This window comes from Schistocerca cancellata, unplaced genomic scaffold, assembly GCF_023864275.1.
Source record: "Schistocerca cancellata isolate TAMUIC-IGC-003103 unplaced genomic scaffold, iqSchCanc2.1 HiC_scaffold_1132, whole genome shotgun sequence".
NCBI lineage: Eukaryota > Metazoa > Arthropoda > Insecta > Orthoptera > Acrididae > Schistocerca > Schistocerca cancellata.
In genome coordinates, this window is record NW_026047131.1 from 371,271 (window position 1) to 396,061 (window position 24,791).

Sequence of the window (24,791 nt, forward strand, 5' to 3'; positions counted from 1 at the left end):
TCGAGTGTTTAACCGTATCTGGCTCCAGGGTGACTTCCCTTCTCAGTGGAGGGATAGCATTGTGGTTCCTGTCCTTAAGCCTGGTAAGAACCCCCTATCTGTTGACAGCTATTGGCCAATTAGTTTGACCAATGTTGTTTTCAAGTTACTTGAACGGATGGTAGCCCGTCGGCTCAATTGGGTCCTCGAATCTCGGGATCTATTGTCCCCTTACCAGTGTGGCTTTCGAGAGGGACGGTCTCCAATCGATCATTTACTCCGCTTGGAATCTGCAGTCCGGCAAGCTTTTTCCCAGCGCCGCCATCTGGTTGCAGTGTTTTTTGACCTTCGCAAGGCCTATGACACGGCCTGGCGCCATCACATCTTACTTACCCTTCATCAGTGGGGTCTTCGGGGCCCACTCCAGATTTTTATCTGCCAGTTCCTGATCCATCGGTCATTCAGAGTACGAGTTGGTACTGCTTTTAGTTCTCCACGGACCCAGGAGACAGGCATCCCACAGGGTTCTGTCTTCAGTGTCCTTCTTTTCCTCATTGCTATTGATGGACTTGTGGCTTCTGTCGGTCCCTTGGTCGCCCCTGCCCTGTATGTGGATGATTTCTGAATTTGGGTTAGTTCCTCCTCGATGGCATCTGCAGAACGGCAGCTCCAGGTAGCTATAAGGCGTGCCTCTGCATGGACCCTCTCACACGGGTTTCAATTCTCTCCTTTAAAATCGCGAGTGGTCCACTTCTGTCGCCGTACTACGATCCACCCTGATCCAGAGCTCTATCTCGCTGCACAAAGATTGCCTGTGGTCCCACAGTTTCGTTTCTTGTGTCTTCTTTTTGACAACAAGCTCACTTGGCTGCCCCATATCAGACTCCTGAAGGTAGGATGTTTCCATAAACTCAATGTCCTTCGCTTCCTTGCCCACTCCTCTTGGGGTGCGGACCGTTCCCTCCTCCTCCGTCTTTATCGTGCTCTAGTTCTGTCTCGCTTGGACTATGGTTGTCAAGTTTATGGTTCAGCTGCTCCTTCCACACTGCACATGCTGGATCCAGTCCACCATCGTGGTATCCGTTTGGCCATCGGTGCCTTCCCTACTAGCCCTGTTGATAGTCTCCTGGTTGAAGCTGGGATCCCCCCCCCCCCCTTTCTGTTCGGCGGTCCCAGCTTCTGGTGTCTTATGCATTCAGTATCCGTTCCTCTCCCACTCATCCTTCCTATTCTATCCTGTTCCCAGACCATGGACGTCGCCCACCCGACTCCCGCCCTCGGGCGGGTTTATCGGTTGGGCTGCACCTTGCGTCTCTTTGCCGTGATTTTCAGCTTCCTTCTTTGTCCTGTCTTCCTCGCTCCCTCCCCTCTACCCCTCCTTGGTTAGTTCCTTAGCCTCGAATTCGGACGGATCTCCGGCGAGGTCCGAAAGATTCCATCCCCCTGGTGGTGTTCCGTTCCTTTTTCCACCAAATTTTATGGGAGTTTCGGGATGCTGTTGTTTTCTACACTGATGGCTCTAAATCTGCTGATCATGTGGGGTATGCCTTCACGTCCTCTGTCGGAATGGAAAATCATCTGCTGCCACCTACATGGGGGGTGTTTACTGCGGAATTGATGGCAATTTCCCAGACCCTTACCTTTATTAAACAGTCCCAACACAACCGCGTTTTGTTATGTACGGACTCAATGAGTGGCCTTCTTGCTATTGACTGGTGTTTTTCGCGCCATCCCTCGGTCTCTACCATCCGTGACCATCTTGCTGATATTCACCGTGCTGCTTGTTCCATTGACTTCCTTTGGGTCCCTGGCTATGTGGGTATCCCGGGTAATGAGCTCGCTGATCGTTTGGCTGGGGGAGCAGTCACTTACCTCCCGTTTTCTGTAACCCCCTCCTGCAGCGGATTTACGGCTTCACATCAAATCCCACTTCGCACAGTCATGGGCCACTTCTTGGGAGGCTACTCCCCTGTCTAATAAACTTCGTGCAATTAAGGTGACACCGGGCCCGTGGCGTTCTTCCTTTTGCCTCTCCCGAAAGGACTCGACCACACTGTGTCGTCTCCGCATTGGCCATAGCAGGCTGACCCAAGGTTTTCTTTTGCGTGATGAGCCACCCCCACTATGTGGTTGTGGAGCCTTCCAGTCAGTAGCCCACATTTTGGTTGAATGCCCCCTTCTTTTGGCTCTGCGTGCTAAGTATAGGCTCTCCAACACTTTACCTTTGATGTTGGCTGACGATTCCCGGATGGTGTCTCTGGTTCTCGGTTTCCTCCGGGAAAGTGGTTTTTATTCTCAGTTTTAAGGTTTTTAATCTCTCTTTGGTGTTGGGGCAGGGCGGTGAGTGTTTGGGTGTCTCCCACTGTAAGCAGTGTTCGGAGATTCCCGATTCCCCTCCCTGACCGAAATCCTCTTTTCTTCCCCTTTTACTCTGTTTTTACCCTTTTTTTTAAGGCTTGGTTAGTCTTTCTATTCCCGTACATACGTTCTAGATTCTAGCAGTTGTACCTTTTACGTCACAGGTGCTCCTGCCTATGCTGCTTCAGCATAGTGTTGGATTCGTTCTCTTGCCGACTTCGCTCATTTTGTTTTTTACCAATGACAACATGACTGCCCTTTTACGTTTTTACCTTTTTCCGTTTTATTTTTCTGACTTTACTGCGAAGTCCCATTAGCGGAATGGAGCCTATTTGAAACAAGGGACTGATGACCTTGCTGTTTGGTCCCTTAAACCTCAAACAACCAACCAACCTAAACACTACTAGTCACCTCCAACTTAGCATCAACATCCTTCCCTAGGTCCTCCTCAGAACATCAACCCTTCAGAAGAAGAAAGAATAGCCACACACAATCTCAAAACAAATCCTGCCTAATCTCCCTGCCTGCAGACAAAGGTTCCACCACTGTTGTTATAAACTGCAGTGACTAGCTGACAGATGACCTCTGCCAATTGTGACTCTTCCACCTATAAACTCTGCCAGAGTGATCCCATCACAGAAGTCCAATACAACCTCCAATCCCTGCTTAAAGCCTTACACTCTTCCCAGGGCCTCTCCCCTGAATCAATTTCCCTCCTCACCCCTACGACACCACGCACATCCATCTTCTGCATGCTTCGAAAAATCCACAAACCCAACAATCCTGGACACCCCATTGTGTCTTGTTATTGTTCCCCCACTGAAAGAATTTCGGTCCTCATTGGCCAACACATCCAACCAATTGCCCGTAATCTAGCCTGCTACGTCAAAGACACCAACCACTTCCTTCACCGACTCTCCATTATCCCCACCCCTTTTATCTCCTGGATACCTACTCGTCTCTACCTATACCCTATACACCAACATCTCTCATGCCAGCTGTTGTACCACGATTGAACACTAGCTTTCCCAACGTCCTTCAGACTCTAAACCCATTCCTGATACACCCTACTAATTCCATCCTAACCCACAATTACTTCTCCTTTGAAGGGATGGTATAGAAACAAATCCATGCCACAACCAGAGGCACCTGCATGTCATCCTCCTATGTCAACCTGTTTACAGGCCATCTGAGGAAACCTTCGTAGCCTCCCAAAATGCCAAACCCCTACTCTGGTTCAGGCTCATTGATGATATCTTCATGATCTGGACTCATGTCGGAGACTCCCTATCTTCAATGCTTCACTACCCCAACACCTTTTTTTCCCATCCAATTCACATGGTCCTCTTCAACCCAGCTCACCACCTTTCTAAATGTTGACCACTTCCTTTGCGATGGTTCAGCCACACATCTGTCAACATTGTACACAACAGTACCTGCATTTTGACAGCTGTCACCCCCTTTCACACAAAAATATCCCTCCCATAAAGCCTGGCCACCTGACGAGGCGTGTGTGCCATGACAGGAGCTCTCTCGCTCAGTATGGTGAGGGTGTTACCGAGGCCTTCACAGGCAGGTGCTATCCCCCAGCCCTAGTCTGCAAACAGACCTCCTATGCCATTTCTCCTCACACCCTAAATTGCCCCACCACCCCGAAGAACCGGCCACAAAGGAGTGCTCCTTTGTCAACCAGCACCACCCTGGACTGGAACTACTGAACCGTATTCTTTGTTACGGCTTTGATTAGTTATCATCATGCTCTGAAATGAGTGACATCTTACCTGAGATACCGCCCCCCTCAAAGTGGTCTTCTGTCGCCCACCCGATCTCCAGAACATCCTAGTCCATCCCTGTGCGCCTTCCAATTTCCAACCCTTGCGACAAGGATCGTACCCCTGAGGAAGACTCAAGTGCGAGACCTGCCAAATACACTCGCCCAACACTTCCTATTCCAGTCCTGCCACAGGTATTTCCTACCGCATCAGGGACAAGGCCACCTCTGTAAGCAACCATGTCATTTATGTCATTTATCAGCTTTGCTCCAATAATGGAACAGCTTTTTATATTGGTATGACTACCAACCAGCTGTCCAACAGGTTGAATGACCACTGCCAAACTGTGTCCAAGAGTACAGTAGACCACCTCTTGGCACAACATGCAGCTGAACGTAACACGCCTGAGTTCAGTGGCAGCTTCACTACCTGAGCCATCTAGATTCTCCCCGCCACCTCCAACTTTTCTGAACTATGCCGGTCAGAGTTATGCTTAAAACATATTCCTGGCCTCAACCTATGGTAACATACAGTCCCCATACCCTCCACCCAATAGTTTCCACCCCTTCTCATCTCCCATCCTTTTTGTTTGCCACCCTCTCCCAATGCACCTGCTTATCTTTCCTCGCTCCTCTCCTTTTTCACTTCTTTTCCCTCCACCTCCCTGCTCCCACAACTTCCTGACACTGCTTCTGTTGGCATTCTAGTTCCTGCACACTCCGGCAGACAGCGTTCGTCTCTCTCCCGCCCGTACACTATAGTCACTTCCCCTTCCCCACTCCGTCCAGATAGCTGCTTACATCCCACGTAATAGTTGCTTTGCGGCCTGAGATGCGGGAGGTGGTGGTCATGTGTATATGAGGTGTGCTTGCTTGCGTGTATGAATGGTGTATGCTTCTCCTTTGCTGATGAAGGCTGTGGCCGGAAGCTGTAAGTAAGTTTCTTTCAATTGTGTCAGTCTGCAGCTTTACACATCTTCTTTACAGTAAGTAGCGATCTAGCTTTTCCTACATTGTTGATTAACCACAAAGAGGTTACAGCAGCAGATGGCAGAGCTTCAATTGTGCACGCTGCGTAGTCCAGCTAGTGGCGGAACAAATGCTGCCAGAGGTCGCTGGCCCTGTGGACCTGTTTGCCTCCGTGAGCCACATGATCACAAATAGCTCCTCTAGTGTCTCTGTGCAGCCTGGGTACTTAGCGCAGTGCAAAGCCACTTCAGGTCACCTTCCGTTAAGCTCTGGGCCAGTTGCCAGCTGCATCCACGGATCTTAAGAGTCCTGACTGGAACCTTCACTGCGTACGATGGTGTGCCACACCCGCCATTGCCAGTCAAGGGAACTGCCAGTGTCTTTCACGATCATCTGGACTTGGCTTCTGCATCAGAGATGATCGGGAACTGGGTATCGGCTGTCGACCTTAACTGTGTTGTTTCATTCTACTTTTGAGTTAATATTAGAATTTGACTGTTTCATCATTATAACGTTCTGTGGATGTATGTAAATTTAGTGCGAATCGCGAACTTTGCAATCTGTTGTAGTGAGTAACTTTTTTCCCAAAGGAGGAGTGTTTTGGTTTATGTACTTTTCGGTAAAACTGCTGTGCATTGAAACTTCCTGGCAGATTAAAACTGTGTGGCGGACCAAGACTCGAACTCGGGACCTTTGCCTTTTGCGGGCAAGTGCTCTACCAAATGAGCTACCCAAGCACGACTCATGCCACGTCCTCACAGATTTACTTCTGCCAGTACCTCGTCTCCTACCTTCCGAACTTAACAGAAGGTCCCTAGTTCGAGTCTGTCCGGCACAAAGTTTTAATCTGCCAGGAAGTTTCATATCAGCGCACACTCTGCTGTAAAGTGAAAATTTCATGCTGTGCATTGTTTGCCTGGGCTCTGTTTTCATTGCACCTCAATCAGTGCAAGATTTACCAAGTGATAATGAGAAGATGGTCTGTAAATCAATATTTTCACTTGTGTTTTGTGCCCCAGGTATACAGTGTCGGTATGCATACAAATCCTATGTTGTGAAGACCATGGTAGTAAATTTTTGCTCCACCATGCCTAACCCTTCCAGTGTTGCTACCCATATGTTGCTCCTACTCCAGGGCATGCAACAAGCTGTGCACACTACGCTGGACAAGATAGTGACCATCATCACAACCACATCCAAACACTGTGATGTCCAGCTGGTTGTCCTGCATCAATTCTCTGTGAAAAGATTCAGAGGGGAATTGTTGTCATTCCAAGTGTCGACCGGAAGATGAGCTCTGGGAAGCTATGTGGTCAGAATGGAGCAACCGTTCCTGGCCCATGGTATTACAGCTGACACCCAGTAGTATGCATTACTTTTAGCCTATGCAGGTCTGGAAATTTATGTGTTTTTTCAGGAATTCAACCATGAAGTGGAGCCCAATGCCCTTCCATACAAATGCTTAAATACTTTTTACTAGAATATTTCAATGTTAAAGTGCATGTTGAGGTGCCCCGCAATGTTTTTAGCAGCCACAAGCTTTCAACAGGACCGTGCCTACTCGCGATCACTGATTTTGTTCAGATTTATATTCTCTAGTCTTGTGTTCTGCATCTTCGTTCAGTGCTTGTGGTTACACCAGAACCTTCCTTGCCCCCTCCTCCCAAAAGCGACAGACTGTTGTCGTGTGGGAAGTGGGCCCAGTGTCAGGCTGGAAGCTGATTGCTGCAGCTGTACCCTGCCATCCAGCCTGCGCTCTGGTGAAAACGACCCCTGGAAAACGACCAGAAGGGTACGCATCCACCTCCTGGTGCCATGAACCAGATGAAGGCGGAGACTGCTGCGGTGTGGGTGGGTCCAGTTCTGTCGGTAGGACAAGGAGAGGTGAAGGCTCCTTCTCCGTGGGGTCGTCCCGTGTTGTTGTGATGACAACCTTTGGTGGCTGCAGTGGCCTGCTCTCCTCTGGACCCGTTAATCTGGGAGAAGAGAGACTGAAAAATCATTGGGTACATGCCAAAGATGGTGATTTTGATGGTGGCGCTGCAAGCTATCTGGACCTAAAAGAAGATACATACAAGTCGACAGACGACAGACAATCTTGGTTCTCGCCCATGGTCTGTTGTCGCTAAAAACCCTGTAAAAAAAAAAAAAAAACGCAGCGCGAAGCGATACTTGAGGCTTTCCTTTGGCACCGGATGCTGAGGAGGGTGGAGCAGTGTCCAATGGCCGTGGCCGTGAAGCAATTCTGCCGGCGATGGCCCATCTCGTGGGTGCGAATGATGTGAGGTGAGAAACAGTTGCAATGCTTGATCCCTGGTGTGTGTGGAGCAAAGTTTGGTCTTCTGCTGTTGAAGGTTGTGACAGAACATTTCTCTCTGCTGTTTGACTGCGGATGGAACAGTGCACTAGTTACATGCAGTATTCCAATGAGTTCACAGAATGTTTGAAAATTTGTTCTCAGAGTTTGACATCGGGTACAATGTACACGATCACATCACGCAACATAACATAGCACCACAAGCACATTTGAGAGTGCCGTGTGGCTAGGGCCTCTCGTCGGGTAGACCGTTCGCCTGGTGCAAGTCTTTAGTGTTGACACCACTTCGGTGACTTGCGTGTCGACGGGGTTGAAACGATGATGATAAGGACAACACACCACGTAGTCCCTGAGTGGAGAAAATCGCCAACCCAGCCAGGAATCGAACCCGATCCGTTAGATATGACTTTCTGTCCCACTGACTACTCAGCTAACAGGGGCGAACTGCATTTCCTTGTCACACCCTGTAAATCTGTTACCCACTCGCGATAAGTGTGTTCTGACTGTTTTTCGCAATTGAAGAATTGATACCTAGCTGCTACCACATTCCCTTGTTGTTCATAATAGTTTGTTAGTGAGTCTACCACTGCTTGGTAAGCAAGTTCACACGGAGTGGCATTAGGAAAGAGTTTGTGAATTAATCTGAACACTGCACTTCCTACCGTGGATAAGAGATAGGTATGTTTCACAGAACCTGCAACATTGTGAGCTAGTAAATGTGCCTCAAAATGTGATAACCACTTGAGCTATTCCTCTTCTTGGTCACTAAAAAAAGGTGGTATAGCAGCTGTAGTAGGTGGTGCTTGTTCCGTCGGGCGCACAGCATTGGCGAGTAGCTGCTGCATCGTGTTGAGTAGTGCTGCGATCTGCTGCGTCTGGAACTGAAACACGTGCATTAGCTGTGTTGCAGTGCGGAGCCTGAGCAGGGGGGCGGGACAGGATTTGTGGGCATGTGGGAAGATACAAATGCAAAAAATATACAAGGCAGGCAATCTAAATAATGACAGAATCAAAGAAATATTCTGCAACACCCACCTGAAAACACTGATTAGCAAAACTGACAGGAAACTGTTAAAGCAATGAAGCGCTCCTGCAAAGTAAAGACAGAGAATTTAGGAGCCAGCACAATATAAATGAAATTCTGTGGCCACTGGGCAGTGGGTTCGGATGAGACTCGTCGCCAGTTGTTGGGTCATGCCCACTCGTCTCGTGTAGGGTGTCTAAGGGATGCTGCGTTCTCGGAATGCTATGCAGCAATTCGAGCAAATAACATTAGTAGTTTCATTTCTATAAATCATATCTACAATACCATGTTGTGGTGCGGTCCTCATCGGCGCACAATTGGCCGATGTCATTTCATTGCCTTCTCCAGTCTTGTGTTCTTTGTCTTCATTCCGGTGCTTGTGATTATGCCAGAACAGTTCGGGACTCTTCCCAGTGTGTCAACCACTGCCTGGGAACTACACTAGTATAAATAGTTCATGCCTTGCCTGACCCATGCCAAAAATGCTACTTTTCTAAATGTTTACCCATGTACATACACGAAAAATTTGGATGAAATCGATGATGAGTAGGCATGGTGATCCCCTTGTGAATGGACCATCTTACAGGAAGAGAATAGACAAGTTGTGGGGTTTATCCCATGACTATCCGTTCTAGTGCACTAAATGTGAACAGTCGTACAAAACTTCCCTTGTCAAAGAAATGGTTACTTTACATTCACCAGGTGGAAGACTTCGTAATGACCACCTCAAGCATGAGGATCCCCCATTAGACTTACCTCCCCATAATTAGGGCTTTTGAACAGTCTGTACGGTCATCAGCAGCATTACATGACACTTCGCAAGTGCATGAGTTGGGAGACTTATCACCTTTTGAGCTCACCCACACTACAGAAATTCTCATGACACATGCATAGCTACAGCAACGATACTATCAAAGTGAAAGGACAGTTTTTGGCTTGCACTCAGTATCATTCCACTGTTTTCATGCCAAACATCTTGCTGGTAAGCATTTAAGGAACCACAAACATCCTTGGTTTGAACCTTTTTAATACTTTGGACTCGGAAGTACATGACTCCACCAAACGCATTCAGCTGCCAGAGGCTAGCTCATACTTTAGCAACTTCATTCAAAGTACAATTCAGTCATGTCACCCTCCTGCCAACAGCCACTTCCTGTTTCTTCAAAGTGTGGAATGTTCTATTCGTTCTCTGGGATGAGCTATAGTCAGAACTACAGTGCATCTAAGAGAAAGTTAGTCTCAATCCAGTCCCCAGCAGTCGGAGTGGTATTTTGGAAAAGCCAATTCACGGTCAACGTACAATCCGCTACAAACACCTATCCAATTCCAAAAGTGGATGACACTATGGCATGTCTTGCAGGAGGCAAGATTTATTAGCAGGATGCTTTCTTTCAGCTCCCTCTGAAAGAAGCATTATAGAGCATTCTGCTCATTGACATTCCTTTTGGACTATTCCACTATAACAGGCTTTCTTTTGGTGTTTCCAGTGCTCTGGCTATTTTTCAGTGGTACTTTCAACAGTTGATGTCCAGTGTACCCGGCATAGCAAACTATCTGGATGAATTCTAGTCATTACGTTGATGTCCTTTAACAAGTGTAACATTTTTTGTCCCTCAGGTGTCGTATCTTGATCATGTTCACAATGCTTAAGGAATACAATCCACATCATACTACATTTAAACAGTCCAGTAACTTTGAGGACATTAAGTAATTACAATTTGTGCTTGGCCAACTTAATTATTATTGCAAGTTTGTCCCGCATACCGTGGTCATATCGGAACCACTCCATCAGTTATGTAAAAATGTAAAATTGTGGTCTTTGATCCAGCAAAACCTTTAATTGTAGCAACTGATGGTTCTGATTACGGCTTCGGTGCATTGTTATCTCGTATAATATATGGTGTGGAACATCCTGTTGCATTCATATCCAAAACTCTAACACAGGCACAATGCAACTACAGCCAAATAGAAAAGGAGGCCGTGGTTGCTGTGTTTGCACTAAAGAATTCCACAATTATGGCTGATGTTTCATGTTATTGACTGAACATAAACGTCTTTTACCATTATTGAAAGCAGACTCCAATATTCCTACCACACTGGCGTGTCTCCTCCGGAGGTGGGCATTGTTTTTCTTAGCTACTCGTACGACATCAGATATCGCTCGACAGCTCAGCATGCCGACACTGACATTCTCTCCATATTGCCAAATGGACACGACACACTTTTTGATTTGAAACCAGAGGTCTGTTGCCAGACGGACAAAGAAGCTGAAGGAGGTGTAGCCACCCTTCCTTAAGGTGCATTGCCCATCACTGACTGGAGGACCCAGTTATCTATCTTCACCAGTGGGGCCCTGGCAGTGGTCACCCATTTATTAGGACAGAATGTGGTGGAAATATGATTAAACAATGGCTCTGTGTGTCACAAGCATCTGGTACACTGAGGATGGCTAACAGATGGGAAAGAGTTGGATCATCCAGAAGTCCAAGCATTCTGGCACAGGTGCCACAAGTTCTCTATCCTCATTAGAGCCCTCTTGCTGCAAGGGGAAAGTGGTCAAACCTGCACTGTGATTCAGTTTGCCTTGTGGCACAGTATACCATCCCTGAACATCAGAGACACTGGGGAATAGTGCTCATGAAGAGGCTGGCCCCTCAATATGAGTATTGGCAACAGATTGATGCAGATATTGCCAACATGGCGGTGGTATGTGAGACCTGCCAAAGAAAACGGGCAACACTCTTTCACAGGATGCTTCGTGCCCCGATCTCGACTCCATTTAGACTTTGCAGGCCTTCCTGGGCTAATTGTGGTGGTTGTGGTTGGCACAGTAACCGGATTCTACTACTTAAACATCCTCGGCACATGCTCTCCAGACTCTGGTACGGATCTTCTCCACAGGACGACTCCCAGAAACCATGGCTACTGTTAAAGGGCATCAATTCACATCTTCTGAATTTACCACTTTTTGTGCTTCTGACAACATTGCCGTAGTGTGCAAAGTGCCTTTCATTCCACATCCACTGGATTAGCAGAACATTTCGTATGTGCATTGGAGTCACAGTTATCAAAGCTGCATCCCCTTCATGATTTAGATGAAGCCCTCACTTTGTTTTTGGTATCGTATTGTGCCACAGGTCAGTACGGCATCAGCCCCCCAAAAATTTCCACGGATGATTGTATCGGTCCAAACTCTCCGACCGTCAACATACAGGACCTCCGTTTCTCCATTCGTCGTCTCGATTCCAACTTTATTCTGTCAAAGATGATGTATGGGTATTGGTTTTCTCCAAAAATCTTCACCAGTGGGGCCCTAGCAGTGGTCACCCATTTATAAGGACAGAATGTGGTGGAAATATGACTAAAAATAGCTCTGTGTGTCACAAGCATGTCAACCAGGTGTGCTCACAGAAGACAGTGACAACTCCTAGCGTTGGATTGTTACGCCCTTTGGTTCCAGAGTTGGACAACAGCATTTCTCAGATAATAATGCCCCTATTGCCATGTGTCATGGCTTAAGGTGTATGTGTACGTGCAGTGTGCAAAGTTTGCCCTCATCTAGTCTATAAGGTAGTTTCTCACTGTCGTCGCCATAAATCCGTTGTATCGCATAATGGACCAACCCTGGTCTGGAAATATTTTTACGAAGTGACGTAGCAGTAATAGACAGTGTTTCATTTGCTTTGAAAGTTTAAAGATTTGTATACCTCTTCTGAGACAGTAGAAGAGGAAGGAAATTAAAAACTTAACAACTCATTCATAATATACAATAAAAATAGAAAACAGCTGTCTGTGATCTGCTTGTAGCCCATGAAAAGGGACAAATTAACATGAAAAAAAAGTTCTGCAAGCCCAGTTTTCACCCTTTAGCACTGACTATTCACAATGCCCAGTGCGCGATCCTCAATTACATAATTCTTGAGGAGGATTTCAAAAATTAGAATCAGTATGAGAATACTGGTGATTTTTTTGTAGTATTCAACCACTTACCACTCTTTGAGAAAATACTGAATGACAGACGGACTCAGTTTTCTTTTATTTGCTTATTTAATTTAATATTTTGATCATATGTACCTTGAAACTGAGGGAGTGAGAAGTTTCCAGGCTTCCTTAGAGTTCAGTGTTTATTACAGAAAATTATAGGAATAAAAAAACTGAAAATAGGTTATTTCAGAAACAGGTTATTTTGAGCACTTGTAACAGTCAGGTTAAACTGGTGTGGAAAATATAACTGAAAACTGGTCGTTTCAGCGATAACGACAATTGCTAGGAGTTGCGTCGCAATGGATACGTATAGCACTGACTAGCAGTACCAATTGCATTGCTGTTTCCAGCATCTAAGTTTGCCAGAATGCCTTCCTGTGCCCCTACCTAAGCCACAGCTTGTTCTGCTAACACAAAGGGATGGTGGCATTGTTTGTGTTAGATTAGCTAAGTCCAGACCTCGGAGCATCTGACGGATCAGCCCTCAACCTGAGTAGGAGTGGATTTTTAGTCCTGGGTACATGAACACGGGCTAGTAGGGGGCAAAGTTGAGAGGAGCACCCACTTCTTTGGAGTGTGGGGCACTGTCGCTGGTGAGGATTGGATGAAATCATTGTCACTGAAGTGGACCAGTGAGCTCGCAATGGTGCAGCGAACCGTGCAGCTCAGAAGTGTCCGTGGTCTCGGGGGCAAAACTGATGGGTGGACTGTACTGTATTAACGGCACAAGACTACAACGTAAAGGAATTTTTGGTGGTACTCGATAGCACTGACATGTTAGAGGCAGATCGGAGAGATGTAATAGGACACAATTTTATGATAAGGAATGGCAGAAGAAACTATGGAAACAACTGAATCCTTAACAACTCCCCCTGTGCCGTGCACCAGGATTTTTTATGCAAGTCAAAGATGTTGCACCTCAGTTCTTTAGACAGTGGATGTAGTCCAGCCTGAGTGGCAACGCAAGAAGGCAGAGAGGTTTTGTGTAATAGCATCACTTCCGCAGAAGTGACTTGTTATCCCCTCCCCCACTGTACGTACTCAAAGCAAACCTTTGATGAAAAATCGTGCACACAGCACTGTCAGAGGCCAGTACCAAGTGTGCCACTGATGGTGACCAGAATGGACTTTGCCTGCCAGAACATGAGAACAGAAGGCAAAGTCAACTCATTTTGAAGGGTTACACCCACCCACTCAATCACTCTGCAGGACAGAGCAGTGATGTCTAGAGCTCCACAGACCGTGTGGGTGGCAACCATTGTTGCAGCTTTACCTGATATTGCAGCAGAGAGGGGCTTGCTAACAGCGGGTCGCCCAACAATGACACTGGACACGGAAGTGGCACTGTGTTGTCTTTTCAGGCGAGTCCTGTTTCTGTGTACAGCAATATCCACTTGTGGATCTTCCGAGGAGGATGGGTTTTGCTGAATTGCATTCGTTGTCCTTATGCAGGACAGGCACCTGGCGCGACTGGTGAGGAGACTCATTGAGTATACAACACGAAAACCTCTGGTTTTCGTACCTGATAACTTGCACAACAACCCTTACATTTCTGATTTTTTAAGGTCAGTGCATGTGTCCTGTCTTCAGGGACTCCATTATCTTTGAACAAGATAATGCAAGACTGCATGTTGTCTGTGCTGTCATGTTCTCCAGACCTTACCCATTGAAAACATCTGGTCATAAGTTATAGAGAAACTGGAACTTCACCATTTGCCCCTTTGTTTGAAGAACTCTGGAATAGAGCTGTAGCAGTGTGGAATGATGTAACTGTATCTGTCATCCATGCTTAGTTTTACTTGTTGCCCAGCTGTGGTAGAGCCATGGCTGCTGCCAGAGGACCAGGTCTGTGTACTCAATTTCACACCCTCTACCTCTCCAGAATTCCTACGAATGTTATGTTTTCTTTCAACAATACTGTGTGTGCGCAAGAGGACAAATTCTGTTTTATAAAAAGATAACTATTTATCAAACATGACTGTTTCATGTATGAAAAGGTTTTTCAGAGGCCACTACTCGTCGCAGAATTTGACTACTTAAATTATTTGATGAATCACGTAAACCTCATCTTCAGATTACAGTAGTGATACAAAAACATTTTTTTATACTAACAAGCAATGCTGTTACAAGTATTCCAAGCATACAGAAACATTAAATTGAAAATATAAAACACTTTTAATATCTATGTGTACTTTTGTTAAATGTTTTTGCATTGCCATTGTAGGCTGAAGATTAAATTTATACTTCCTCTGTCAGAAAACTTTGATGACTTTAATTTATTTCTGAGTTTGCAATACTAGAAAGGAACAAATGTTGCTTTTATGCTACCTGGTATGTATGCGTCCTTAAAATGACCTCGGTCATGTTTCTGTGCAAACTCAGTAGGTAGCAGGGCTGTGCTTAGCAAGACACTGTTTGGGTTCTCGAGTTAAGGTGACGCAACGGATGCTGATCGTAAGCAAAGAGGGAATATCAAGTTCTGTACTAGGCTCGGAAAAACTCTTAGTGAAACATGAAAAGTGATTAAGACTAAGCAAGCGTATGCAGGCGAGGCACTTTCGAGAAGTGGTGTTTTAAAGTGGCACACAAGTTTTTTTGTGAAGGCAGAGATTCAATGCAAGATTATTCCAGAGTTGGTCGCTCGTCTACAGCACATTCCGATGCAAACATAGAGCGTGTAAGGCAGTTATTGCAAGAAGACTGCCATGAAACTGTGCGTGCAATATGAGAAGAGCTAAATTTGAATCACGATATGTGTCATAAAATTTTATGCGAAGATTTAGGGAAACGGAAACTTAATGCAAAACTCGTCCCTCACACACTAACAGATGAACGAAAAGAGAAAAGATGAAGAATTTCTGCTGAACTACTGGATAGAGACAGATTTGATCCCACATTTCTGTCAGTGATTATTGCTCAGGATGAAAGTTGGTGCTACCAGTATGACCCTCATGCGAAGTGTCAAAATGCTGAATGGAGGAATCTCGGATCACCAGGAACCTTCGAGAACATAGACAATGTTTATAGCATTCTTTGATAGTAAAGGATTAGTTCACCGTATGTTCCTCCAGGTCGAGCAGTGAACCAAACTCTTTACATCAAAGTTTTGAAATGTTTGCGACAAGCAGTTCAATATCGCTACCCAGATGTGTTGCATTTTCAGGACTGGTTCTTGCTGCAATACAATGCGAGACCCCCTACGGCTTTATCTGTTACTGAGTGTCTGGCCAGACATTCTGTTTTTGCCATCCTACATCTGCCATATTCACCCGACCCCTCACTTTTTGATTCTTTCTTGTTTCTGTGAGTGAAAAGGTGGCTGAAAGGAAAGCTTCATCAAGATATCACAAACATCCAACGGCCTGTGACAAATGAGCCTAGAAGCATTTAATTTCAAAATCTCCCTGCTTGCTTCCAAGACCTCCAGAAACATTGGCAACTGTGTAGCCTATAGATAGCCAAGGAAACTACTTTGATAGGATCTGGGCTCATCACTTGGTGAGTGCAATTTTCTATTTTTTTAAAAAAAGGTCCTGGAACTTTTCTGAGAAAGGAAGTGTTTTGAAATATGTGGCTTCATTAAATAATTTAAATAGCCAATACATCTAGTGACTGGTAGTCATCTATCAAAAACCTTTTTGTAAGATTTTGTTATTTTCAATCTTTCCTGATGCAGAAATTGTGATACCCAGCAGCGTATATGAATAAATGCAACCATACTGATATTGTTTACCTCCCCTTTACACCTGCATTGACTGAATCCTTTTGCATCACACCTTCCCTGTTTACTGCTCTTACTTCCTCCTCCTCCTCCTCCTCCTCCTCCTCCTCCTCCTCCTCAACCCATCGCGCCTATCCCATGGATAAAGTGTTTTTAATTCATCTTAGTGTAATATGTAATATGAATAACTGGTTTAACAGAGCTGGAAATGAAGGTAAAGGAACAAAAGGATAAACTCGAGGAGCTATGTGAATATCAGAAAGAGATGGAAATGAAAGAGAGAGAGGAGGATGCTGCAACAGATTCTTTAAAGCATGAAATGGTGAGTTTTTAATTTGATTTGTACCACATATTAAACAATGTTACTCCCTGTTCTTGTACTGATAATGGGTCATTTCAAGACAGTGTGGTGAGTTCTGTAGTTGTAATTGAATTTTTATTTAATTTTAACTTCTAAGCCATTTATGCGATTGTGAATTGACACAAATGAAACATTTCAATACATAATCCACACTACAGCGTGTACAAAATTACTTCAGGATGCACGGCTATGATGGTGAGGCCCTTGCTGGAGGCACAGCACACATTTCACTAATCCCACGAGATCTTTAGCCACACCAAACGCACACAGTTGCCAAACATCACCCCACCCCCCTACCACCACAACACTTCCCACTTACTATATACTTTAATTTTAAGCAGTATGCTGTCCTGTGTGATCTTTCATTGCACACTGGGATTTTGTTTGTGTTTGGGTTTATGCTCACAGGAATTATTATTTTATTTATTACTGGCTGTTACCTGCTGTTTTGCTCACTTATCAGTAGTTTTTTTCTGACGAGTGTTGGTGAGTAAGAAAGCTAGTAATTTCACAAAATTTCTGTGTTTGTAGCGGCGTAGAGACATACGTGTAAAAAACGTACCCGTTATGTGGGTACATAATGAATGTATTTATATTATTTTACTGCATATCAAATCTGAAAGCATGCATTGTATTTTCTAATTATATTAAAACAGTGACTCGATTCATCACATTCCTGCAGAAGTATAAATTTTAGGGTTTTCTCTGGCCCGCCTAGTACTGGACCGACCATTCTTTCAAGTAGATTAGAAGCTGTAAGAGGTGCGTGACACTCAATGTCTAAAATGCGACGGACTTGTGACAGTTCTAATGTCTCTGTAGCGGAGTGAGTTACTTTACCAATTAATAAAACTGGTATTAATACTTAAGTGTAGATTGAACATGCTCAGAATTAAATAAGCATTGTATTGATTACATTGAATCATGTTCAAACAAATTTCAGGCATGTAGCTGGTCATAGTTTTAATTCATTGCACAATATTTTGCCTGGGCACCTGCCAGTACCTTGAGGTGAGCCACGGAAGACTGATAAAGACTTGCTCTGTTCCACCCTATAAAATCTGATGAACTGTGATGGTGGCTACCAGTTGGTCACTGCGTGGAGCTCCATCTCCACGATTTGTTCCAGTCAAAGACGACAGTGTGTGTCAGTGCCTGCGGCGAGCCGTAACACGGAGGACAGGTGAGTTTTGCGGTTCCTCCAGCGAAGTGTGGTCTGTCTGTCAACTTCGTCAATCTTAGATTGCTCACCTGAAGGTAACTGGCAGGTGCTCAGTTGAAATATCCCACAATGAATTAAAGTATGACTGGCTGCAAGCCCGAAATTTGTTTGAACACGGTTCAATGTAGCCAATACAATTGTTATTCAATTCTCAACATGTTTAATCCATACTTAAATATGAACACCAGTATTATTAATTGCAAAAGTGACTCACGCTGATACATTTTCGTGTCTTAACCGTTTAACCTATTCCGATGGTATTTGGTGTGGAGATAGGCTGATTTAAGAAGTATTGCTCCGGTTTGGAAATATTGTAGATCTGAGCTGATGCACAGAGCAGTCTGAGTTGTAGTGGGGGGGTGGGTAGTCTCCACGTGACCCGTGTTTATGTATAGTGACTTTGCTGTTTCCTCTTTGTCCACTGCTCTCACATCAAATGAAAACAAAATGAATTCTGTGACCGGGAGCTATCGAGTGAATGAAAATACGTTCACATAATTACGGAAGGCTAAAACTAGTCATAGGTTTCAGACTATATTATTTCCACCTTTCTGGCAGTTGAGCATCAATGGCCTTGCATAACAATGAAGTTATTTTTGTCAGTTTGCTAAAGAAATTTGGCTTTTATAAGTCTTTTCCTCTGAGGAAGACAATTTATTTGAAACGAAGTGTGTAATTCCACATTATTGACTAGTTTTAACTGTTCACTGAACTTCAAGTGCACTTTTTCATTCTCTAGCATGTTTGGCATTATGCCATAATACGAGGAGCATTCAAGTTCTAAGGCCTCCGATTTTTTTTCTAATTAACTACTCACCCGAAATCGACGAAACTGGCGTTACCTCTCGACGTAATCGCCCTGCAGACGTACACATTTTTCACAACGCTGACGCCATGATTCCATGACAGCGGCGAAGGCTTCTTAAGAGTCTGTTGTGACCACTGGAAAATCGCTGAGGCAATAGCAGCACGGCTGGTGAATGTGCGGCCACGGAGAGTGTCTTTCATTGTTGGAAAACTCCAAAAGTCACTAGGAGCCAGGTCAGATGAGTAGGGAGCATGAGGAATCACTTCAAAGTTGTTATCACGAAGAAACTGTTGCGTAACGTTAGCTCGATGTGCGAGTGCGTTGTCTTGGTGAAACAGGGCACGCGCAGCCCTTCCCGGACGTTTTTGTTGCAGTGCAGGAAGGAATTTGTTCTTCACAACATTTTCGTAGGATGCACCTGTTACCGTAGTGCCCTTTGGAATGCAATGAGTAAGGATTACGCCCTCGCTGTCCCAGAACGTGAACACCATCATTTTTTCAGCACTGGCGGTTACCCGAAATTTTTTTGGTGGCAGTGAATCTGTGTGCTTCCATTGAGCTGACTGGCGCTTTGTTTCTGGATTAAAAAATGGCATCCACGTCTCATCCATTGTCACAACCGACGAAAAGAAAGTCCCATTCATGCTGTCGTTGCACGTCAACATTGCTTGGCAACATGCCACACGGGCAGCCGTGTGGTCGTCCGTCAGCATTCGTGGCACCCAACTGGATGACACTTTTCGCATTTTCCGGTCGTCATGCAGGATTGTGTGCACAGAACCCACAGAAATGCCAACTCTGGAGGCGATCTGTTCGACAGTCATTCGGCGATCCCCCAAAACAATTCTCTCCACTTTCTCGATCGTGTCGTCAGACCGGCTTGTGCGAGCCCGAGGTTGCTTCGGTTTGTTGTCACATGATGTTCTGCCTTCATTAAACTGTCGCACCCACGAACGCACTTTCGACACATCCATAACTCCATCACCACATGTCTCCTTCAACTGTCGATGAATTTCAATTGGTTTCACACCGCGCAAGTTCAGAAAACGAATGATTGCATGGTGTTCAAGTAAGGAAAACATCGTCATTTTAAGTATTTAAAACAGTTCTCATTCTTGCCGCTGGCGGTAAAATTCCATCTGCCGTACGGTGCTGCCATCTCTGGGACGTATTGACAATGAGCGCGGCCTCATTTTAAAACAATGCACTTGTTTCTATCTCTTTCCAGTCCGGAGAAAAAAAAATCGGAGGCCTTAGAACTTGAATGCACCTCGTAAAGAGCCAAACATGAGATAATACAGTATTGGTACTCCAAGAAAATTTACATCCGTATCAGGACATGTGAATGTGCACTTTAAGCCAAATTATGCATTTTAGTATGGTTCATGAAATTCCAATGTTCTTGGAGTATCCTCTAATGTCTTGTTCCTTTTATGACATAATGTAAGATCTTTTAATGTTTTACACATACGAACTTCCGGGCTTCCTGAGTCATCGTAGCTGCACAAACGTGGTGATGCCAGTTGTCGGGTGCTCTCTGGCAACTGCTAAAATGAACCTATTTCTAACAGGTCACAGAAAATATTGCGAGTGATTGTTTGAAAAGCGTTATTTTCAAAATAAATTTCCTTTTACGCAAGATGGTCTATGTGTGAGAATGTACAGTGAATTTCTGAAATCACAAACTGTTGAGCTCTCATTTAAAAAGTAAACTCTTTGAGAACGACCATTTAGAATAATTTTGAGCCCAGAAGATGAGACATTTTTCTCATTGTTAAAAAATTTACTGGCACATTTGTGTAATGTATCTTAAAGTATAACATGCACAAAAAAAGATCAACATTATATGTGAAAGCTTAGCTTCTCGTGCAGCTTTTTAATCTTTGAGACTAATATGTGAAAGCTTTAATTTTCTTGTATTAACACTATGTATATTAATTTAAACCATTAATGTTTCCTATTTGTGTGTTCGCTCTACTTAACAGTGATGTTCCTATTGGTTTACTACATCACGTGTCCTGTGCTCTGAATGTCCGCTGTCATCGGCTGGCAAGATCACGTGACGTGAGCTGTGACTGTCTTACAAGAGCACATCACAATCTAGATTTCAATGCTTCAGATAGTAACATGCAATGTTCGCTGGAATTCAAATTTCTACTTTTATAACACAAATGTATACAGTGTTCATGTTGCTGCACATCAGACATCTTTCCAAAACGTGTTTTTTTTCCCCTGAATTTCGTTTCCTAAAGTGCCAGGAAATACTACGCCGGTGTATAAAACCATATCATTCCTTTATTTGGTTAAGCTTTACAGTTTCGAGGAAAAGTATACTGTCACTTAACGTGGAAAAAGTGTATTTTCACCTGGGAGAAAGTTTATTTTTTACCGGGAAAAATCCGGGAATTTTCTTCCTTGTCCATATATACATCCTGCCATTTCTATCACATATGGAGCGCAGCAAAAATGACTGTTTAAGACACCTCTTTGCCCACTTTAATCAATCCAATCTTGACCTTGTGATCCCTACGGAGCAGTACGTAAGTGCTGCAGTTCACTGCCCCACAAAAAAAAGTGAAACATATGGAAGGCGTGGTCAGATGTTGTATATAAGGGGCATTCAAAAAGAAATGAGCTGGAGGCATAATTACAGAAACCAGTACCTGTATGTTTGAAGTATTTACCCTGGCTGTTCAAACCAAAGTTTGCCGGCTGCTTTACCTACAACTGAGCCTATGTGACTGTTCCATTCCATACCTCTACAAAGTGTTACATACAAGTATTTGCATGTATTAACCAATTTGAATACTGAATCATTGATATTGTGGGCATATTGTACTACTTTCCTGTGTGAAGTGCACAATTTTACGCTTCTGAACATTTAAAGCAACTTCCCGTTCTTTGCGCTTCTTTGAAATCTTATCAACACATGACTGAAGGTTTGTGCAGATTTTTTCAGACAGTATTTCATTACAGGCAACCACATCATCTGCAATAACTCTGAGGTTACTATTAACATGGTTTTTGAGGTTACTAACATAAACTACAAACAGAAAGGGTCCTAAAACAGTTCCCTACTGTACACTTTGCTTCCTCAGATAACCTCTCCACTCAAGATAGCATACTGTGACCTCCCTACCAAGGAATCCTCAAACCAGTCACAAATTTTGTTTTATACTCCACGCAATCATTCTTTCGATAATAAATGTATGTGTGGTACATCATCAAATACCACTCGGAAATAGAGAAATAATGCATCTACCTAATTGCCTGGATCCCTGGATTTCAGTATGTTGTGTGAGGAAAGTGCAAGTTGGGTGTCACATGATCAATGTTTTGGGAATCCGTACTGGTTGGTGTGGAGGTGGTGACTCTGTTCACAATACCTCAGTACTTTTGAGCTCGGAGTATGTTCTAAGATTCTACAACAAATAGATGTCACGGATAAAGGACAAAAGTTTTACAAACCAATTCTTCTACCCTTCCGTTTGCAGCCCTTGTCTTCTCCCATCCATCCAGCAGAGTCCACGATGACCTGTGTGGTAGTGTCCACTTCCCGATCTTCCTGTCCCTCCCTCAGCATCACTCCCCTGGACACTTGCCCAGATGGACTCTCAACAGTGCTAAAAGAATACAACTACAGACATTCTTTCAGCAGCTGAGCTAGCAATCCCCTGTTCCTTAGTCCACCCTGATGGAAGACAGTACCTTGGTGGTCATAAGAAACCTGAGGCCATTAGGGATCATAGGCGGACTCTCCAACATCATAAGCGGCACCCATCAACGGAGCACATCATTGCCTTTAAGCAGCTCCATACCTGGGTCCGCCACCTAATAAAACAACAGAAGCAAGAATGTTGGGAATGATACATTTCAGTTATCAGACCATATACCTCTCCTTCACAGGTTTGGACTGAGATCTGACATCTCTGCAGGTACTGAAACCTACGGGTGTAGCTTGTATTACCTCGAATTGCACTATCTACACTGACCTAGATGCTGTCGCCAAACAATTTGCTCTGTATTATGCTCGAGCCTCAGCACCTGAGAACTATCAGCCTGCCTTTTGCGTTCTAAAACACCAGGTGGAGTGAAAGCAATTATCATTTACTACTACCCACTTTCAGCCATATAATGCATCATTCAGTCAGTGGGAATTCGGAATTAGTCACTGTCATAGCTTACTGCCCTGATATAGCCCCAGGGCTATGATCAGGAACTGTCAGTGGATTGTCAGCATCATATCCTTCCCATTTTTAATTGCATCTGGATTGAGGGCAAATCTCCATCACAGTGGTGAGAAAGAATTATTGTCCCAGTGCTGAAACCAGGTGAACACCCTCTAAAGATGGAAAGTTATCACCCAATAAGTCTCACCAATGTTTTCTGTAAGTTGCTTCAGTGCATGGTGAGCTGGTTACTGTGTTGGCTCCTTGGGTCTCGGAGTATTCAGGCTCCATCCCGAGGTGGTTTTTCACCACAGCCATTCCACTACTGATAATCTGGTTTACCTGGAGCCTGCCATCTGAGCAGCTTTTGCCCAACGTCAACACCTTATAGCCGTCATTGTCGACCTGCCAAAGGCTTATGACACCACCTGGCGTCACCACATCCTTGCTACCTTAAACAAGTGGGGTTGAGCCCTGATGACCACGCTGTTTAGTGCCCGTAAACCTCAAAAACACACACACACACACACACACACACACACACACACACACACACACACACACATGTAAGTGAGGTCTCTGAGGTCTGCTCCCAATTTTTATACAGAACTTCCTGTCATGCTGTATGTTCTGGGTTTGAGTTGGTGCTTCCGACATTACCCCCAATATCCAAGAGAAACTGGGTCCTGCAGGGTTCTGTATTGCGTGTCTCTCTCTCTCTCTCTCTCTCTCTCTCTCTCTCTCTCTAGTAGTCATCAATGGACTAGCAACAGCTGTGGGGTCCTCTGTGTCACCACCCTTGTATGCTGACAACTTTGGCCTCTACTATTGCTCCTCTAGTGTGCGTGTCGCCAAGCGTTGACTGCCAGGTGCCATATGAGAGGCACAGGCATGGGTCCTCTCACATGGTTTTTGGTTTTCAACTGCCAAGAGCCACATCATGCACTTCTGTCTATGTTGTACCATTCACCCATAACCAGAACTTTGCTTGCAGACCTGCTACTCAATGCGGTGGAGACTTATCACTTTTAGGAGTGGTCTTCGATTCTTGGTTGACGAAATTCTCCATCTTTTCCAACTTAAGGCAAAGTGCTGGCTGCACCTTAATACACTTTGCTGCCTGAATAATAGCAGCTGGGGTGCAAATTGCACTACCGTTCTGCAGCTTTACAAAGCTGTGATACAGTCCCGTCTTGATTATGGGAGTCTGGCATATTGTTCACATCACTCTCAGCATTGCGGATACTGGATCTGATACACCACTGTATGGTTTGACCTGCACAGGAGCCTTTGGAACTAGTCCTGATAACAGGTCCTGCCATTGTGGATTATGCGCGAACAACAGCTTGTTATGAAACTTCCTCACAGATTAAAACTGTGTGCTGGACGGAGACTCGAACTCGGGACCTTTGCCTTTAGTGGGTGTGGTGTGCGTACTGTAAGACCTTCGGTACACACACCATCAGATTATTTCACTTGTCGCTCTAACGAAGTAGGCGAGTGTGAGCAATATGTCTGGTGGTCTTATCGTGGCGTGTTTATATTCTGCCGTTAGGTCAGACGATAGAAATGCCACTTGCACGCTTAGAGTAGCAGATTGACGGTGACCAACTTTAAACAGAACTTGATTAATTTTCACACACATTTATTAAAATAATAAAAAGCATAGACATTACGTAGCTTGATTCTGGATGCTGTTTACAATTGACAATCTGAAGTTCCTTTGGTCATGGTACGTTAATCTTATTCTCACATATCTCTGATACTTGACAAAGTGTCTAGTCATTTATCTTCATGGCTATGTACAGGAATATGGTAATCTTATTAGGCGCAGACTGAAACTTGACTATAGACTGGTGCAGACTGGTCACCGTTATAATACCTCGAGCGTTCATGTATTACTGTGTGAGTGTGATCTGCGAGGAGAAAAGATTCTACGTTAGCAGCAATCTCATTGGCTGCTGCATTACATATTAATACGTGGATCAGCGCAAGCAGAATTTGGTCCGTCTCTAAGACAGCGCCATCTCTTAGTGCAGAGACGGACGAGCGTGCTGACTACACGGAACTATGTACACAACAGTGGGCAAGTGCTCCACCAACTGAGC

At 44.6% G+C, this 24,791-nt stretch overlaps 1 protein-coding gene across 2 annotated transcripts in view; it reads left to right on the forward strand.

The window, feature by feature from the left end:
- Positions 1-24,791, forward strand: part of LOC126159400 (uncharacterized) — an 89,121-nt gene that overhangs the window by 33,460 nt on the left and 30,870 nt on the right. For both annotated transcript variants that reach the window (XM_049916516.1, XM_049916517.1), the window contains exon 3: positions 16,324-16,445. In XM_049916516.1, coding sequence (XP_049772473.1) covers positions 16,324-16,445 — 122 coding nt within the window. The remainder of the gene's footprint in view (positions 1-16,323; positions 16,446-24,791) is intronic.